Genomic DNA, 18,718 nt, shown 5'->3' on the forward strand with positions numbered 1-18,718 from the left:
CAGATTTACATAAAAAGGGGGAAAAATTCAAACCTTCAAAGGAGATTTAAAAGGACAATATCCAAACTCACTGTCTGTTTGGGGGATTTTATTTGGTCAGAGCTGTTGCTGAGCCTTTTGTGACCAGATACTTGTACGTGTTGTGCTGCATGTTTGCACGGCTGCACGCAGGAGATAATATAGCTGACAGGAGAGTGATGATGAATTCCTACAGCACAGAGGATGCAGGGAGGTCAGGAATGGGGCTACATCCTCTCCAGCATGATGGCACCACCTTTTCCTTTGTTTCCTGCAATGCCAGCAGCAAGGTGCTCCCATCCACAGGCAAGATGCACATGGGTGGGTGCTGTGGTGCTGACAGGCTGAGCCCGCAGGGAGCTCCCCCTAAAACTCCCCACCCTCTGCACTCCTGTGCCCTCTGATTCACTTCCTAGCACATTTTAAAAAGCCAGAAGACTCATGAAAATCGAGGGGGAGGAAGGAGGGCAAAATGAATGAAGAAGACCAGATTTAAGTAGGGCACTGAACAGGATTTGGAAGATGTGACTTCATTCCAAGCTGTGAAGTGATGTGCTGTTCCCAACCACATTATTCACAGTTCCTCAGTTTCCTTATTCATACACTGAGCAAGGTGAAGAGGCTGATTACATCTGAAGGAGGCTTTGAGAGTCACTGACAGAGATGCAGAACTGCTAATATTATCTACATCATCCAGCAGAGCAGCATCCATTTTAAATCCATCTTTCTGCCCTTCCTCACTATCTGGATAAAGATGAGGTGCTTTATGCTACTGCTACAGCAGTGGAGATGGTAAGGAGCTGCAGTTTCACTTTGCATCCAGCTATCTTTTTGTCTAAGTTTAGGAGTAAGTATGTTCACAACTAGTAAAGTATTTAAGAAATTTCCATAGGAAGCAATGTCTAACTATGAAAAGCTACAAGAAATGCAGGGCAGACAAAAAGAAATAAAAAACAACCAGTTGGAAGCATGCACACAGAGGGAGAAATCCTTCTGTAAAATTTTTATGCCAGTTTCTACTACCCTCAACTTATTCTTTTTAACACCAACTTGCCAAAATAAACGATAGTTTGCATTTTCAGTTGCTTTTTTTGCTCTAACGTTTCCTATGCTCAGTTTCAGCTCTAAATACATTTGCAGGAAGGGAAATGAATGTGTGCCCTTCCTGGTAGCAAATCCACTAACTGTCTCTGCACTTCATCAGGCTGTGAAAGGCAGACTTCACACCATGAGAAACAGTCCAGGATAAATCAGCCCATTCACTCTCTTCATTCATCTTTTAATGTCTTTTGCATGTTTTCAGATTGTATCATGGTGTAGATAATGCTGAAAGACTCTTCAATATTCGGTTTTAATTATTGGCTGTTACAGTGCTCAGCTTTCAGTGAGAGAACATGATAGCTGACAAAAATTCAAATAAGCAAACACCAAAATGATGGTAAGAGGATGCCTAAGGCTCAGGTCCTCAGATTGTTCTGGAGGAACATTTCCATGGGGGTGTTGATCCAAAGCCTACTCAGACTCCAGAAGTCTGATTCTGAGAGGGTTTTGAACCAAATCCCAAATAGTTTAATGAGTTCATCCTGGTTTTCAAAACTTTTTTTTGTTCCTCTGTAGACTTAGGAATTTTCCCAGTGTAGAAAGAAAACCTTAAACCCTATGACCAGACTGCCTGCTCTGGTTGCAGAATGTCCTGCTGACAGGCAAAGCAGTTGCTTGCACGTAGAAGACCCTGTTGGGAGACTAGTTCATGCACCTAACTTTTCCTTTAATGTGTGAAAAAAATAGCCAGACACAGCCACAGGAAAGAGTGCACATCACACCTCTCGAGAAACCCTACCAAATCTAAGCATTTATGGCACACTTCTGCAGGAGAAGGTGATAATTTGGATTACGGACACCCAAACTGCAATTTTTCAAGGATACCAACTGGTGAATTTGGGGATTCCCTGGACTACCATCTTTACTCTGACGGCAAAACATGTATGGTCTATTGGCTCTGCTGGCTCATGTGACTACAATGGGTCCAACCAAAGGCCATGTATTTCTTCATGAGGCATTAAAGAGCCATTTCCTCAGTTAAAACTAGCAGAAGTGTGTCATGCACCACTGGGGCTTTCTCTTTGCACCTCTTAACGTGCAAGGGAGGGCAGTTGCACAGCAATCTGCTTGTCCCAAGCTTAGTATATGACAGAGCAGCCCATGGCTTTGGCCTGAGGTGGAATCAGGAAGAATCCTGAAATCCATTTGTTGTTTTTCCTACATTTGAAGGCAGGATCTTGAAAACAGCTGCTAGGAACAATGGAAACCTCAGGGTTGGATTGTCTTAAGAACTTTCCTTTGAACACTTTGTAGACAGGAGGACAAGTCTATCAAACAAGAGTCATGTGAAGTATAATATTCTACCCTGGCACCACTAAATAACAACACTTGTGATAACTCTTTCCCATTCTGCTGACTGAAATAGCAGCAGCAGGTACCTGTATGCCCACTAATGTAATTCTTTCTCCTGTAGGCAATGGAAAAGGTCTCACACAGCATACTGCCTTGAATGCTTAATCTCCACTGCACACTGAGCTACAGGGAGGTACAGATGTAAAAAGCAAGCAGTGATGTCCCAAAGGAGCCCAGAGATATGGCCAAGGTAACTCAGGCTGTTAGAGACAGACCAGACACTTGAACAAAATGTTCAGCTTTAACTTCTTGGCTGTCCTTTCCTGCTGATAACAGAAGCAAGTGACAGAAGGAGCCCAGTAACATCCACCAGCTTAGTAACAAACATTCCTGTGCTGGGAGACCGGATGGATAATGCAGTCCCAAAGCATGGTCGTGCACTAATGTCATCAGCATTGGTATAAATAGGGTGTCTGCATTTAATTAATAAATAATAGGCTACAATGCTAATCTCCTTCTGCTAACTTTTTCTAAAGGTGCAATCTATTAATCACATGTCACTGCCAGCCTGGTCACTTCTTTTTTTAGACTCAAGACAGAATAAAAAAACCAAAAACCCAGCTAGAAATAAATGGATCCTAAATACAGCAGGGCAATTGAATAGCACAGCTAGCATTATGATCCACTTCTGATTTCAATCCTTAGCTACGAGTTTTTCTCCCTAAGGATGGATATAATACTCTAAAGAGAGAGTGAAAGCTTGCAATGTTGTTAAAGGTCACCATGTTACTAATGTCTGCAAAATGGAGGATTTCTCTTTCCTGATAAGTTGCCTATGGAAATTCTGTCACTTCACAGTGTCTGTGGACATGCAGTAACAACCATTTCTGTGGTCACTGGCTAAGGCAGATGAGACATTTTGTTGAGTTGGGGACATCATAACTTTTTAAAAAGCACTAGACATATCTCACCTCTTTGGCACATGGTCAGAATAGGAAGATAGAAACTGATGAATAAACACTTGTGGTGTGGATGTGGCAAGAAGGAAATGACAGCACTGGGACCACATAGGAGGAGCCATGCAGATTGCATCCTCTGCATGGGAATATCTGCTTTCCAGGAGACTTCCCTTTTATTGTTCTGAATGAGCTCCACTGTCCATAGACAGGAGTATTTCTACCCATTCAGTTTTAGGAGAATTATCCTGTGGTTTTTTTTCAAGGATCTATAGAAAACCTGGAAAATGTTGCCCCTGGAAAAGATAAGATTGCCCCTTGGTGCCTTTTTTTTTCTTTTTTCTTTTTTTTTTTTTTTTTTTTTTTTTTTTTTTTTTTTTTTTTTTTTTTTGGAGAGGGAAACTGAGGAAGGTGTACGTATCTAAGTATTTGATGGAAAAATATATCCTACTTGTTTTATGTAATTATCACCAAAATGTATCCTTACTAATTGAATTAAATTATTAAAAGCTTTTTAGAAGGTTCATCTCTGCAATTCCAACCTGTTTGATATCAAAGTTTTACTGCAGCCTCAAAAGAGTAATTCTCTGGCTAAATTTCTTTATTCTTCAGTTAAACACAAGTCAGAAGTCTCAGCACAGACCATCTGGGTGAAATTTTACAGTCAGTTTATGCAGAAGGTTAAATGAGATCTAACGATTTCATCTAGATCTAAACCCTATTCATTTCCTTTTTATCTAGACAGAAACACCAGAAGAATGGCTAGTGCCCCAGAGTTTTGGCCTTTCCTCTCAAAGTACAAACTTCAAAAAGGAAACATTAGAGGCTCTAATAAAACCTCATTGCCTGTAATACCAGGGAAGAGTGTGGGATCACACACTGAGATCAAGGAGAGACAGGGATAAATTCAGTTCATTGCAGACACTGGATTTGAATTTCTGTTGTGAACATGATTTTTGACTTCTATTTTGTTTTAGGTGGCCTTGGTCCCTTTGAAGAGCTCTCTGTAAAGATATAATTGATATTTAGGGACATCTATACCCTTACACCCTTGTTTCTACCACAGTGTCCACAGACTGTTCTCCTCTGTAGCAAGTGGCACGGTGGCATTAAAGGCTCCTTGTTATGTCCCTCAGACATCTGCTAAACCCCATTTTTTTCCTTCTAGCAGGCTTGTACTCCAAAGACAGCCTTTGGTGTGATCACATTCACCAGCCTTGTGGTGTGAGAGTGTGGGAGAATGGTCCTGTCAAGAAGGAGTCCGTGCTGTTGGCTGAAGCTCTTGTGTGTGTTATCCAGGATGTCACTTGTTTGTGTCAGAAGATGTGTCACCTAAAGGAGCTTTGTTTGAAGGCCACCCCACTGTTTTCTTGAGCTTTGCTTGGAGGCCACCCCATTGTTTTCTCACCCCAGGCACACCCTAACTCCACAGCCCCATTACGTTCACTCCTAACTGTGCAACCCAGCACAATGCTTTTTGTCACACCTGGTAAGACATTATCTGACAACTCTGTGCCAGACACTGCCTCTGGTTGTCTTTAGAGATTCATTTTTCAAGGAAAAGATAACCTATGTCTATGTGTTGTACAGTGAACTTGGTGTCATCATTCCTGGCTGATCTTCTAGGCACTGCCTAATAAATAATAGGGAGTAGTCTAATAAATAATTAGACTTCTGATCTAGGCAGTGGTATTGGCTTAGTCCCATCTCTAAAGCCATTAAACTTACACAATCTTCATTTTCCATTTCCTATGGTTCCTCTTTCACACCTCTTTTTCATTAGCTAATCATAATAATAGCCACAGTCATTTCAGGCAAAAAAAAAAAAAACCAAAAAAACAAAAAACCAACCCAACAAGAAAGCAACACATCAAATGTACCTTACATTGTGGCAATATAATTTCACATTAATTGGCTGTCTGCTTGGAATATTCTGTGGTTTATAATCAATGCATCTGGCCATTCATCAGTGAGTCCAGAGATGGATAAAATAAAGATTTTTGGGAATTAATTACCATTCATATGGCAGTTAATGGGCAGGAAGTATTTTATTAACTATCAATCCCAGCATTCAAGGTCTAAAATAAATGCTAAAATAAAGCATTCTCTCACTAAGGCCAGTCCTAAGATACTTAAGTTACTTTTCCCTTATTTTTAACACTTTTCCAGTCTTTTTCATTGGGCAGTAACTTGTTTTATGAAACAAACCTGCCCTGGCATGGAACATGTCCTCCTCACTTTCCACAAACATCCATAAGCAGCTTCTCCAATGGGAAAAAGACAGAGCTGACTCCATCATAAAAGTGTAAGGAAACAGCCCCACGAAGCTGGCTCCAACTATTTGGAAGAACATCATTATTTGGGGAGATTTTCAAAGGGAATATTTAGACACCCAAGGCCCATTGACTTTATGGGAGATTTGAGCAATGAAACACATTTGACACTTTTGAACACCTCTATTTATCTAACCAAGTTATTTCTGTGGAACTAATGATTAGAGAACCTGAGCACCTAATAATCTTTAATGCATGTATCCTTGCAGCACCAATATTATTTTATAGAAGGAAACTGGAGCCAGAGCAAGATATTCGGCCAATTTTACGTGTATATTCAGACAGTCAAAGGTAATAATAGTCACCAGATAGAAATGGAGTGAAAATAATAGCCTGATCCTAAGTAACCTCTTCAAGGTCGAGGAGAATATCTGTGGCAAGGCATGAATTTAAGCCTCAGCCTTCCAAACTGCAGTCTATTGCTCTGTGCAGAGCTTTCTCTTCCTCTGTGCAGGATCAGGCTGCAAGACTGTCCTTAAAATTGAAGAGAAAGGAAACAGTCCCTCACTAATTGAAGCCAACTGTTTATCCTCCCTGGGGGAAAATGTTTCAGTGCAGTGCTGCCTTGAAAATTACCTCTCTACAAATGATATTACAAGGGGCCATATTCATTTTCTATCACAGATTCCAAAGCAAGCTGGTTTTAAAGATAAAAATACTTTTCTTAATTATGAAAACACATTTTAAAGGCACTGATGCTACACACCACTACTTTTAATTTTAAGTTTTTGGGGAGGTTTTTGGTTCACTTTCTGTCCTGAACATGTGAATGATAGCAAACTAAAATATGAAAATTGAAAATGGAAATTGACTTTAAAGAGGAGTTAAAACTGATCAGATTATCTCTGTTGCTCAAGCTGATAGGGATGCAATCCTTCCTATTCATTCCCTGATATTTTGAAGCAGGACAAACTCCTAACTTCTAAAATCCATAGTTTTATATAGCAATTTTTATTCATAGATCTTGCCTAGGGTTTCAGAAAAGTCAAGTATCATCCTTCATATGATACAGATAGAAAACTGTGGCCTGAAAAGGTGAAAGTTGTGATTCATCTTACCTCTCTTTAGGTGTCTAAAAGTGAGATATCTAAATCTAAGTTAATTGCCATAGGTTCATTCCTGATTCAGTGAGGAGAGAGAGAAGGGAAACTTTGAAGTACCATTTATCCAATCTGTCTTAGGACAGGATGGATTTTAGTTTGGAAGCTTCTCTCTCTCTCCACTGTCCACAGGAGGAGCCTAGAAAACTTAGACTACATGCTTAATATTTCTGTGATAAAGCTAGAAAAAATGAATTCTGCGTGAAATAACTTCCTAAGAACAGTGGCATAGCAGCCCTATTTAAAATTTCTTCTGTCCCTAAGTCTAAGTCCCTAAGGCCCAAATTCTGGGTAAAAGAACTAGATGCAGTTTACTCAGAGAGCTGAATTATTTACATAGAGAGTTTTTCTGCATTCCCAAGCTGATTTCATGTCCATACTGCAAAATACACACATATATATATATAAATAAATAAATATATATTAAAAAAATTAAAATGCTGTGATCATGAAGAAAAGTTTTCTCGACCTCCAGTGTTTCTGGAGTCTTGAAACTTCTTGCAAACTGTGCTAGTCTAATCTCAGATCTCAGCAGGCAAGAGGCAAAACCCTCCCCACTGAAGCTCCCACTCAGAAAAGAGAGTTTGTGTGCGTCAAAACTGGGTTGAGCCAGTCTGTGTGCCAACAGCTGAGGGTGCTGCCCATGGTGCAGGCATTTCCTCGCTCCTGCTTTCCAGAAATACCCTGAATTACTCTAGAGCCAAGGGCATTTCAAATCTACAACAAGGAAGTGGCAGTTGAGAAGAAGCAGACAAATATCACAGAATTACAGAACATTCTGAGTTGGAAGGGACCCAAAATCCAACTCTTAAGTGAATGGCTGGTATGGGGATCAAACCCACAACTTTGGCATTATTAGCCCCCCCTGTAACCAATTGAGGTTATGACACAAAATCACCACTCACCATTTCATGTGCTGAGCCCTGGACTGTTCACACCATGGAGAGCAGTATAACCATACCAGGTCTGAGAACAACAATCTTCTCTACCCAGATTCAGGGTTTCAGAATTGCTTGACATTGATCACACATGGGGATTGTTACATAAACAAATGCACATTAATTACATGTGTAGGCCAGATTCATGCTATGCTAAGTTCTTAAAAAAATCTGGAATTTAGACCTAGAGTAATGGTGGCAGGCAGGAAAAAAAAAAAAATGCATACCTTCTTAGATTTTTTGTTGCTAAGACACACCCTCTTTGTAAAATAAAGGAAAAGAACCCACACAAGAGGAGTAAGGACAACACCAAGCCCCTCACACCAACAGGTTGGTGACTGCATAGGGGTTGTCGGAACAGCACTGCTCCAAGTGCTGGATTTGGACTCAGTGTAAGAACATTTTGATTCTTTGTGAATGTCAGAACAAATACTCAGGCAAGAAGCTTAGAAAATCTCAACAAGCAAATGAAATCTCTAGGTGAGAGCATCAGTCACTTTCACTTTATTCAACATGGGCAGAAAAATAGCCCATATATTTCTTTTCCCCTGAATGTTTCTTTGAAAGAACAGCAAAACATGCCTCACTTTTTTTAAAGGAATGCCTGGGTAACTACAACTAGAAGTTCATCAGTGGAAAAAATACATAATAAATGGCTTGTTATTTCGACTCTTTTGTGAGACAGGTCATTAGAAACTTCATTTGTCTACACAGATTGCACTTATTCAGCTGTATTCTAATAAAATGCACATTGCTTCCAATAAAGGGAATGCATTTGCTATTGATGTGCTATAAACTACTATACAGAGAGGTGTTATTATATTCCTGTGTAATAACAAGCCAATTACAGTGATCAGCAAAACCTTTACAATAAAGTCAATGCACGAGGAGTGATTATCATAATGCATTCTAACTGTTCAGTGCCATAAATGCTTTGCAATTGATTGTGAAGCGTATATATAAATGTATTATTAATGCCATATAAAACCCCATTGACAAGCAACCTTTACATCTTTACATTAAGAAAAAGATACTGGGATTGTTATGTGTCCCCGAGTTCAGCCAGGAGGCTGAGCTGTATTTACAAAGGTAGGATTTTTTATAGGATTATATTTTTTATTTCCTCCACCCTTCTCCTCCCACTGCTTCTTCCATTTTACCCCGTTATTGAAGAAAACTCCAAATATCACTCTGCAGTATGAGGGCTCTTGATCATCTGCTGCAGCTGAGTTTTGGCTCTGTACACATCCTTATGTAGAGGTACAGGCTTTCATTGGTGCCTTAACCCCACAACACTGACAGCCTTTGCATGAATGCCAAAGGCACTATCTACAAGAAATGAGCAAATAAAAGCATATCACAGCCTAAGCAGGCAATAAAGCACGGGTGTGAAGGAGAAGAGAATCAAAGTTACATAATTGATCAAAAGTTCTGTCAGAGCAAGAAACAGAACCAGTATGAAAATCTCGAGGAGCTGAGCTCCCCAGTCTCTCTCTCCTCCTCCTTGCCAGTAAATTGTTAGGTTGCAGACACTTTATGAAAAATATGCAATGTGGGTTTTGGTTTTTGGTTTTTTTCTCTTTTATTCCTCTAATACTTGATTTTAAAAGGTTGTCCTTAGGACATGTGCTAGAACACAATGTCCTGTGGATCTTTTCCAGTTCCTATTGATGGGCACACTTCCATCGATTTCAATCACCATGGGAAGGGCAGACGTGAACAAAAGTTTGATGTCCCTTATATTCTTTCAACATTTGACTGTGGAATGGAGCACATCAGCCTTCAGCAGAGTCATCAAATATAAAACACTACACATGAGGATCTGCTGAAGCCCTTTTTCTCACCCAGAATTAAGTTTTAACAGAGAGTGGAGAGCATGAATGGGGTCATCCAGGGCCACTTTGAATTAACTGATCCATTTGCATGCTGGTACATTCTCTCTGCTTGGAAATACAGCTTTCTGAGGACAGCAGAGTGTCAGTTGTCAGTAAGGTCACATTGTGCTGAAATTCCACAGTAAACCAAGAGATTTTGATTTCCCATTGGCTGTAATCAGTCCCACAACCAGCTACAGCTAGAAAGGCAAGATTTCCCTGGCTACTAAAATGTTCCTCTAGATCAGGTTTATCTTAGAGCTGAAGCAAAAATACTTCAGGTCATAAGAGATGTTCAGACCTGAAATAAAATCCAGTGGACAAGTTCTCAGACTGATCAAGTTCCTGGGGTACCTTGAATGGTTGCTGTGGTCCTAGGCCCAGCTCTTTCCCCAGCCCTTGACAAGACAGACAAACAGGCTTCAAGGCACAGACATCTCTCCCAGCACTGCAGTATCTACAGCCACTCCTCAGAAGTCTCTGACAATGATATTAAGGTTTGCTGCTGGTCCTAACACCTCCCCAGTCTCTGAGGCAAGAAAGCTGCTTCCCAATTTAATATCAAGATCTTTGCCTAGGTTCTTGATTTTTCATTTTATTTTTTTTTCTTTCGTTTATGAGCTCATATTCTTGTGATAGACTTTTTAATAGAATATTAGGTTTATTTTTAGCTAGTCATTCCTTCTTACTATCCCCACAGATATACTGCAATTCATCATTAGTGGGGAATATTTGATATTTAATTAATGGAGAAAATAATATTTAGATTTGTATGTGGGAGTACTTTTTTCAAATGCCTTCTGAAAGAAAAGTCAAAACCAGCTGATCAGGTTTGGGACAGAATCTCTGGAAGAGGAGATGCATGAGACTTAGGAGGAGAATTTGATATGAAGCTGGAAATCTTTCAAACTGCAAGAGCTGACAAGAGGGGAGAGAGATGCTCTTTAAAATGTTGTAAACACCAAGAAGAAGAAAGAGGAATATGAGACCCTGGGTCTAGAAAATTACTTTTTCAGAGGTCTTGAATCCAGACTACATACCATTTGAAAATGTTGCTCTACAGCTAGTAGCATCTCCAGTACAACATTTTCAGCAAAGGTTGCATTCATGTGTGGTGTGACCTTTGCAAGTCCCTGTCTGTGCTGCTCTCTACCTGAGCTATAAAAGATCAATGTGAGCCATATTGTACTCATTGTGATGTTGAAAGAGTTAATGGAGATCTTTCATCCAACTCTGAGATGGGAGAAAGTTATCTTCTTCCCCAAACAGTTTTTCACTGCCACCTTCTTACTCCTACTGAATGAGTGTGTAGACCATAAGAGAATAAAAAAGATGAGCAGTTGAGGAGAAAGGTATGGCAGGCCACATGAAGGTAAATTGGATGGACTACCACCTTGGAAGAGAATATTCCCTCTGGCTGCTCTTCAGCCTCTTGGGTGGGAAGTGTTTTTAAGGTAAAAGGTTGGAAACAGCTAGTGAAATGTCCTCCAAAGAGCTTGTTGTCACAGGCAACACATGTGGGTCAGAGCTAAGGAAGAGATAAGAGCTGCAAAGGTGCAACTCTGGCAGATGCAGAGCCCCAGACTGCAGGACTTCTTGCACACTGGCACAGCCCAAACAGCAGGGCAGAAGAGAAAGTGCTGAGCTCTGTCAAGACTGCCCTCTCCTTTCTTATCCTTAAATGTCTTCTTCAGACTTTTCCAGTCTAAAGATCTGAGCAACCACCTTATTTTTTACAAAGAGCTCCTGAGGAAGAGGGAAATCATTCCATGTGGGACTGTTATACCAGTGTAAAGCCAAACTAAGCTGAAGGCAACCAGTCTTGCTTGACTGCAGCACCTAAACAGGTCTAGATGTGGCTGGTACCTGGATGGGAAGCTTCCTGAGAGGTTTCAGCCATTTGCACAAGCTGTCTAATTCTGACTGGTTAAAAGGAAAACCACCAACTAACAAATATTTACTGGGACCTAGGACAGATTACCCTGCAACCTGCAGAGAGCAGAGAGCAAGCAAGTTGGAAACCCCTCCATGAAGTAAGAATTAGATCCAGGCTTTTGTCCCATATGAAAATTTGAGAAAATGTGGAGAGGCCATTCTGACCCCATTGTCACTACTAAACTGATGGAAGGGTATAAAAAGAAGCAGAACATTGTGCATGAGCAATGAACACTGTTTTGCTATGAACTCCAATTCAGTTCTTGAACATTTTGGTCTGAATCTGGAATAAAACCTTACAGAACAGATAGTTTCAGACCCTGCACATCAAGTAACAGGTAGAGAAATGCTGCAAGTTAGTTGAAATACCAAGTCCAAGCCTTCCAGCTGCCAAATTGCAAAAAAATGACCCTGCACATTCCTCCCTCAAACATGCAGAAAAGATAATCTGTCTGAAAGCAGGCAGAAACTTTAGCAGATCTCTCCCATGCAGAAAACACTGCAATACAATGCACCACAGCCTCTCCTGTAAACCTCTTAACACCCTCTCTGCAGGACACTACGCCCTTTCAACTCTAAACCATTTTCTACTTTTCTTTTCTTTAGCCCAGGAGCCTTCTGTTTTTCTTCCACAAAAGGCTGGAGGACCCCAAAACCACCGTGAAGCACATTTTGGTAGTGACATTTACACTGAGCCAGGGCAGCACACCGTGTGCATCTTTGCATGCTTTCCTTCACGGACCTTCCTCTGTCCTTTGAGAGGAATGAGGGAGCAGTGGAGCATCTGAGCATCACTAACTGCAACTGGAGCAGCAGGAGGGTCCTTTCCTTTTAAAAAATGTTACTGCCTGCACAACGTAGTGGGACCTCGGGGCTGCCTTTATCACAGGTTAACCCTGCCAGCTGCAGTGAGAGCTGCCTAGTGAGAGCTGGAGATATTGTGGATGAAACAAGAAATAGCTCCAAACTTTTGCCCCAAACCACAAAACAGACTTGAGATCATTCTCCCAAGTTTGAGAAACTTTAATGATAGATATCTGCAGGCTATTTTTAGAGCTTAATATCAGACAAGGAACCGAGGAAAACCACCTCCAACAAGATGAAAATAATAGCAAGTTCTAACAGTTTAGTTGGGTTTTTATGTTCAAAATTTCAATGTGGAGCTGTAACTTCCATCCCTAAAACTGTATTGGACTAACTAACCTCTATCAAAGTAGTTTACATATAGTCAAGATAAAATTTGGCCAAAACAAAGGAGAAGGAGAGTTTATAAGATATCCTTAATAGAGCTAGACTCACAATCTGAATTTTCAGAACAAAATATGTACTTGTTCTCTTCTATCATATTCTATCAATTGCGCTAGTGTTAAAGTTTCTATAAAATCTCAAAGAACTCTGACCTTCTGATCAGGTATTTGAAGTTTCATGGAGCATTTTGTGGAAGGAGTACCCCTATAGAACATTTTTTATCTTGACTATGCACATACATGCACAAACAGGTGGGAATGTAAAATCCAAATTTTCCCCAGTAATTTAGACTATTTCCCTAGAGAAATATATTGAGGACACATTCACTTCTATTTCCCATGGGATTAGGCAAATGTGAATAATGCCAATTTTTGCTTAAAAGGTTTTCACGCTTCTTCTTGCTCATAATACAATACGGAGATTAACAAACAAAATAATAAACCCAGAAAAACTATTAAGGAGCACTCAGCATATCCATTGTGGTGGGTTGATTGTAATTTTTGCCAAACACTGTATTGAACACTTTCCCAAACTTAGATGGTCTAAATTCTATCTCATACACACAAAATGCTAACACTCACTTTCAGTTAAACTGAGAATTAGGACACAGGGATGGTTAAACAGAGAAAAGATCTAGACTCCAGAAGAGCAAGAAAAGCTGAGCTGAATTTGGTTGAAGGAGAAAATAAATTTGTGACTCTCATCACCTTTTACTTGTGAAAGAATTTGCTGAAAAATTCAAAATTCAGGTTTCATCAAAAAGTAAGTATTTGTCCCCAAAGAAAACACAATCTCACTTCCTCAAGAGTGCTGCTCACCTTTTTCCATAAAAACCTCCTTGCAAACTGCAGTTTCAGAGAACATTGCATTTTTTCATTAACACTGTGGCCTGGCTCCAGAATTCCCCTAAATCCAGGATGAGTATTTCCCATAATCCAGAGCGTAGACTTTGGCAAGACCAAAAACTTGTGCTGTGTGGAAGAGCTGCTTCATCTTCCAAGCCCCTCCTCTTCCCCCATGTCCTATCCTAATACCCATACAGGGTATAATAAGCTACAACTTAAGTTTCTTTGTTGTTTAGGCTGACCTTTATCTTTCAACCCTAATGAAGCCTTGTGATGTGCTCCTAAGACACATGGTCTCCTTTTTAGCATTCTGTTTGCTGCGCTGCTTTAACCGGTGGGCTCTTGAAGAACGTAAGTTTTCACACAATGCCTCCCTTGGGTGCCAATTGTTCTTTTCTCCCACAGCTGCCCTTGAGTCATGCTGTCCTGAAGCACCACCAGCCCAGGAGCAGCTTGTCAGTGGGGAATTAGGACAACGTGTCTTTCACACCGATGATGAGAGCACCCGCTTGGCCTCTGCATCATGATCACCACTGACAGAAGAAATATGGGAGCAGGCTGGATGGGAAAAGATGAGGTTTGTGAGAGCTGGGGAGATAATTAGCTAAAATACAATGGGGAGGGGACCATGAGTGTGATAATGTGGAATCAAGCTGCTGCTGGAGCCCTTTGCAGTTCAAACCACTGCTCCTGAAAACAGCTGCTCTTAGCAAAGGAGTTTGAAAACCCTTCCCAGAAAGCCAGGAATGTGTTCTCTATTACTGATTTGCATTAAAAAAAAAAAAAAAGAAAGATTGGGAGCTACATACCCTGTAGGCGCACTAAGCAAATTGGCCAGCCTAATTATTATTTTTTGGTATGTCTAATTAAATGGACAAAAGGCCCTCCCTTCACTCTCGCTGTCGGCACGAACTCCACTGGAATGTGCATAATGTCCCCTCATTTGCCCAGGCAGCTGAGCCTTTCCGTTTTCCCTTAGGAGATTGGCATTGAGAACTGCCCATGGCTTACCCAATCCTACCCAGACACAGAGCCAGATCATCAGACAGGGAGGGAAAGGGGAGGAAATTGGCCTGGTTCTATTAAAAACCACTGGACAGTGCTGTAGGATGTGACATGTCTTTGTTGCAAGTCAGAAATGTGCCTTGGCCTTTGCATACAGAACTTAGAACTTGCCAGAGCCCATCAGATACTTTCTGCCCAGTATTAACCTAATTCCTCCAAATTTTCTTTAGAGGGGCTCTGAAGTGCAATATTTATCCCTGAGATTTCTGGTGTTTTTCCAGCACTCAGTTCTGTTCTGCAATTACATGGCACCACAGCCTTTCCTTGCAGAGCCTCTCTCAACCTGTGTTTCCACCAGCCTGTAACACCAGCCCTTTAACTACAAGCTATGTACAAAGTCTTCCAATGACTTGAGTCACTGGAGAGTTTCAGCCTCACACTGACGCAGCCAAAGTCCCTGAAATCCACAGCTTTCAAATGAAAAGAGAGAGAACATGGTGCCTTTTGTCTGTCAGGCATTTTCCTCCTTTTAAGTAGTTGTTGCCGGAGATTTCCACTAATGCCAGCACAAAGATAGTCATCCCACAAATGAAGAAGAGTTTATATTTATGGTGGAAATCGAAAAGTTTTCAGACATCTAAGAGCCACATCATTACCAAATGACAATATCTACTCCCACATTTATCTGATACATAGCACTAGAGGTTTTTACTGAAAAGATGAGGAAAAGGCTCTCTATTCTTTCCCCAAAGAGATAGGAATAGAGAGGAAGAGAACATGTCATTATATATATGCGTGTGTGTGTATATATAAAAATGTACAGATACAAGAAAAAAAATAGCAGGATGGTAATTTATCCAGCATAACAGACCATCTCACACTCTCTCAGTGATCTGTGTGTTTGATCTGACAAACAGGCTCCTATTAGAAGAGTGTGGTGAAGTATCACCACATCAGTTCAGGTAAAAAACCTTTTACAGGAAGCACCTCATCACTGGTGATCTATTGAACAATCACTTAACAAAGCCTTCCAAATCCACTGTGCAGAATGGAAAAGCAAAATGCCAGCTCCTGATTTCAGCTACTCCCGTGCAAATCCTGAATAACTCCCTGGGTCTGAGAGAAGTCTTCAGTTTGCACAACAGGTTTATCCAGATAAGCTGATACAGGTGTAGAAAACTCTGCCAGCTCAGAATTTGCTTTTTCCAGAAGTAGAGTTGCTTCGGTGCAAGCAGAAACAACATGGCTAGAAAAACTATGAAATACCTGCTTTATCCTAACCAAATTAAACACCTCTACAGCTCAGCCTGACATAGGTCTGAAAAAACCCCCATTGCTGTCCACTGCTGTTAAACTTTGTTAAGTCAGTGCCTGATGCTTCACTTCTTAACGAGGCAGTTATTTGTTTCTCAGGCAATCGCTGGCACCTGCCTGCCTTTTAAAATCAAATAATAATTGAATATGAGGAAAGTGAGACGAAGTAAAGGAGATTTAATAAAGAGAATCTTTGCTGTGGAGGGAATTTCTTTGGCAGTGATTACGTTACTAATTGATCAGCACATTGCCTGAGAGAAGCCAGAGATAACAATTATATTTAGCACTGTGGCTGAAAGCAATGCAGTCAACTACCTCCTCGGCTTTCGCTGTCCGCTGGCTTCACCTGGATCGGTCTGTTCATCTGCAAGAAGAACAAAGACAGACACGTAATTAATGGAGGACTCAGGCATTCATACACAGAGCCTTGCTTTGCTTCTTTACTGCGCATCATAATTAGCACCAGGATTTACTCCACAAGGGGGAAAAAAGCAATTAGTAAACAAAGAACTAACCGTGGAGTGCAGGCTGTGGCTTGGTCTGAGGCAAATAAATCAGTGTCACTCCTCTTACCTGACAGTGGCTTTGTTGAATCACACTGGGAGAGGGATCTGACTCATTTCACACAGGTCATGAAATTTTAAATGCAACTTTTAAAATTTCTAATAGTTTCCTCTGGAAACACTGGTGCATGAGAGCAAAAATGCTTTGTCAGAACATCAGGGTCAGTGAAACTTAAATTGCAAAAATTTCTTGAGATTGGCATGATGAAAAGGAAATTGAAAAGCTAATTCCACTTCTACTGTTGGCTCAGTAGGATAGTCATGTGTAACATAGGAGCCTCCATTTCAAACCTGGGGAGAGGGATTTGGACCTAATTTTTCCACATGCTGCAGGAGTGTTGGATACTTAGCATTTTCTGGGAGTAGAGGACCAGATGTTCCTTCTATTGCTTTTTTAGATATACTTTTTCCTTTCTCATATCACAATATAAGTAAGTTTAAAAACCTTGCCACTGTGCTGTGAATAGGTTTTCTGTTATTCAAATTATCCCTCTCTCACTCAACAAAATCATTAGGGATCATCACTATCCCCAGAGCTGCTCAGTCCCTGGAGAGAGGGCAACAAATGCTCACAATGTTCTTCACTGGCAGTGCCTAACATGAAGTGGGTGCCTGAAGAACAGGGATAAGGGTATACCCCTCCTGTCAATAGCCAGAGATGCAGATTGGATCAGAACCAGCTAAGAATTTAATCTGAAAGCCCTTCCCTGCCTCATACTCCTTGTCACACAAAGCAATCAATACCCTGTAGATGGACTGCTCAAAATATCTTTCTATGTATGACCACATCTGAGAAGAATGAAAGTATCTTTTTGATTTGTCTACCAATAAAGAAAGTACAAGTTCAAACAAGCATCACAAGGAGCACAAGGTCAGAAGGCAATAGGAATCTCCTAACATCTGTCTTCACAGTAAAGCCAGACCACAAATTGGCTGATGAATGTCACAGGATGCCTTCAGGGAATAATAACCATCCCTTATTTGTGGCTAATCACAGTTGGGCAGCAAGACTATTGGTTTTATTTTTCCCTATTTTTTTTTTTTTTTTAAAGTTCTTCATAATAACTTAGATTTATTCTAATTGCTCTGCACACATTTTTAGCAATAACAAGTTACCAAGCTGGCGGACAAGTAGGTTAGGATGATGAAGAGCCTAGCAGATCCTGCTGTTTTGTTGTCTCTAGAGGAAAATGTACTTATCCATAAACCGACTACAGTTAGACTCACACTCTGGAAGAGAAGGATCAGCTGAAGTGCTAAAACCAACAAAGAATCTGGTAATAATTAAGCCTTGTATCAGCCCTTGCTTCTGCCACTGCAAAGAGCTGTTGCTCACATAGGTACCACAAGATATTGGCAGGCAGAGGTGATACATGAGCCAGCAGCAGCAGGGCAGATATCCTGCCCAGGTCTCCTTCCCACCCACGTGTGAGCAGCTGGTTGTTGCACACATCCAAAGATCTGACATCACACAGGTGAGGAGAGTACTCTATGTCACAGAACTCCAAATGCATAGGAAGGGAAACTTCAAGCCATTCTTAAGCTTGATGTTTGAGACATAAACAGTGCATGGTCTTTTGCAGTGCCTGCTCCTCTGCTGGTCATGGAGGTGTCTTTGCATTTAGACTTAGCTGAGATGAACCCCATCTCACTTCTCACATGCAGGACAATGAAGCTGAATTACTCAGCTGCTTCCCTCAGCTGCTCAGCCTCTGGCTGCTTGTGTTTGCAGCAGGTTGGTGTTGACATCCACATAACCAACAAGACCTGATTACTTTTAGAACTTGCACCCTTATTACAAATTATGGGTTCCTAATGTGGACCCTGTGGCTAATCCAACTTCTGTGGTCAGGGGAGGGGGGGTCAGAGGTCCTTGTTTCTCATCCCAAGACAGCAAGAGCCTATCCCAAGCAGTCAGAAAGAGAAATAGTCACAGTAGCCAGGAATTTATGGGGTGTGCGGCACACAGACTTGACAGGCAAAGTCTGGAGTCCAAATGGGCGCAGCTTTGAGATACAGAGCATCCCATAAATGTAGTACCCACATGGGTGCTGATCTGAACCATGCTAAAGTCCATGAGAATTTGCAATGAACTCAAGTAACCTTTCGATCCAGCCTTGAGAAAGACTAGATAGACTTCATCCTTCTTTTTGAGTTGAATAAAGTCAGTTTGCACGAGGCAGAGGACAATATCA

The 18,718-nt window shown here is 41.0% G+C and overlaps 1 protein-coding gene across 23 annotated transcripts in view; it reads right to left on the bottom strand.

The window, feature by feature from the left end:
* The window catches only part of CELF4 (CUGBP Elav-like family member 4), a 709,135-nt gene that overhangs the window by 298,397 nt on the left and 392,020 nt on the right, over window positions 1–18,718 (bottom strand). For all 23 annotated transcript variants that reach the window (XR_008842577.1, XR_008842576.1, XR_008842579.1 and 20 more), the window contains exon 3: window positions 16,276–16,324. Coding sequence is in view for 18 of the 23 variants with exons in the window: in XM_056514193.1 (XP_056370168.1) it covers window positions 16,276–16,324 (49 nt within the window). In the remaining 5 variants the exon portion in view is untranslated. The remainder of the gene's footprint in view (window positions 1–16,275; window positions 16,325–18,718) is intronic.

The sequence above is a fragment of the Oenanthe melanoleuca genome, chromosome Z, assembly GCF_029582105.1.
Source record: "Oenanthe melanoleuca isolate GR-GAL-2019-014 chromosome Z, OMel1.0, whole genome shotgun sequence".
Lineage (NCBI taxonomy): Eukaryota > Metazoa > Chordata > Aves > Passeriformes > Muscicapidae > Oenanthe > Oenanthe melanoleuca.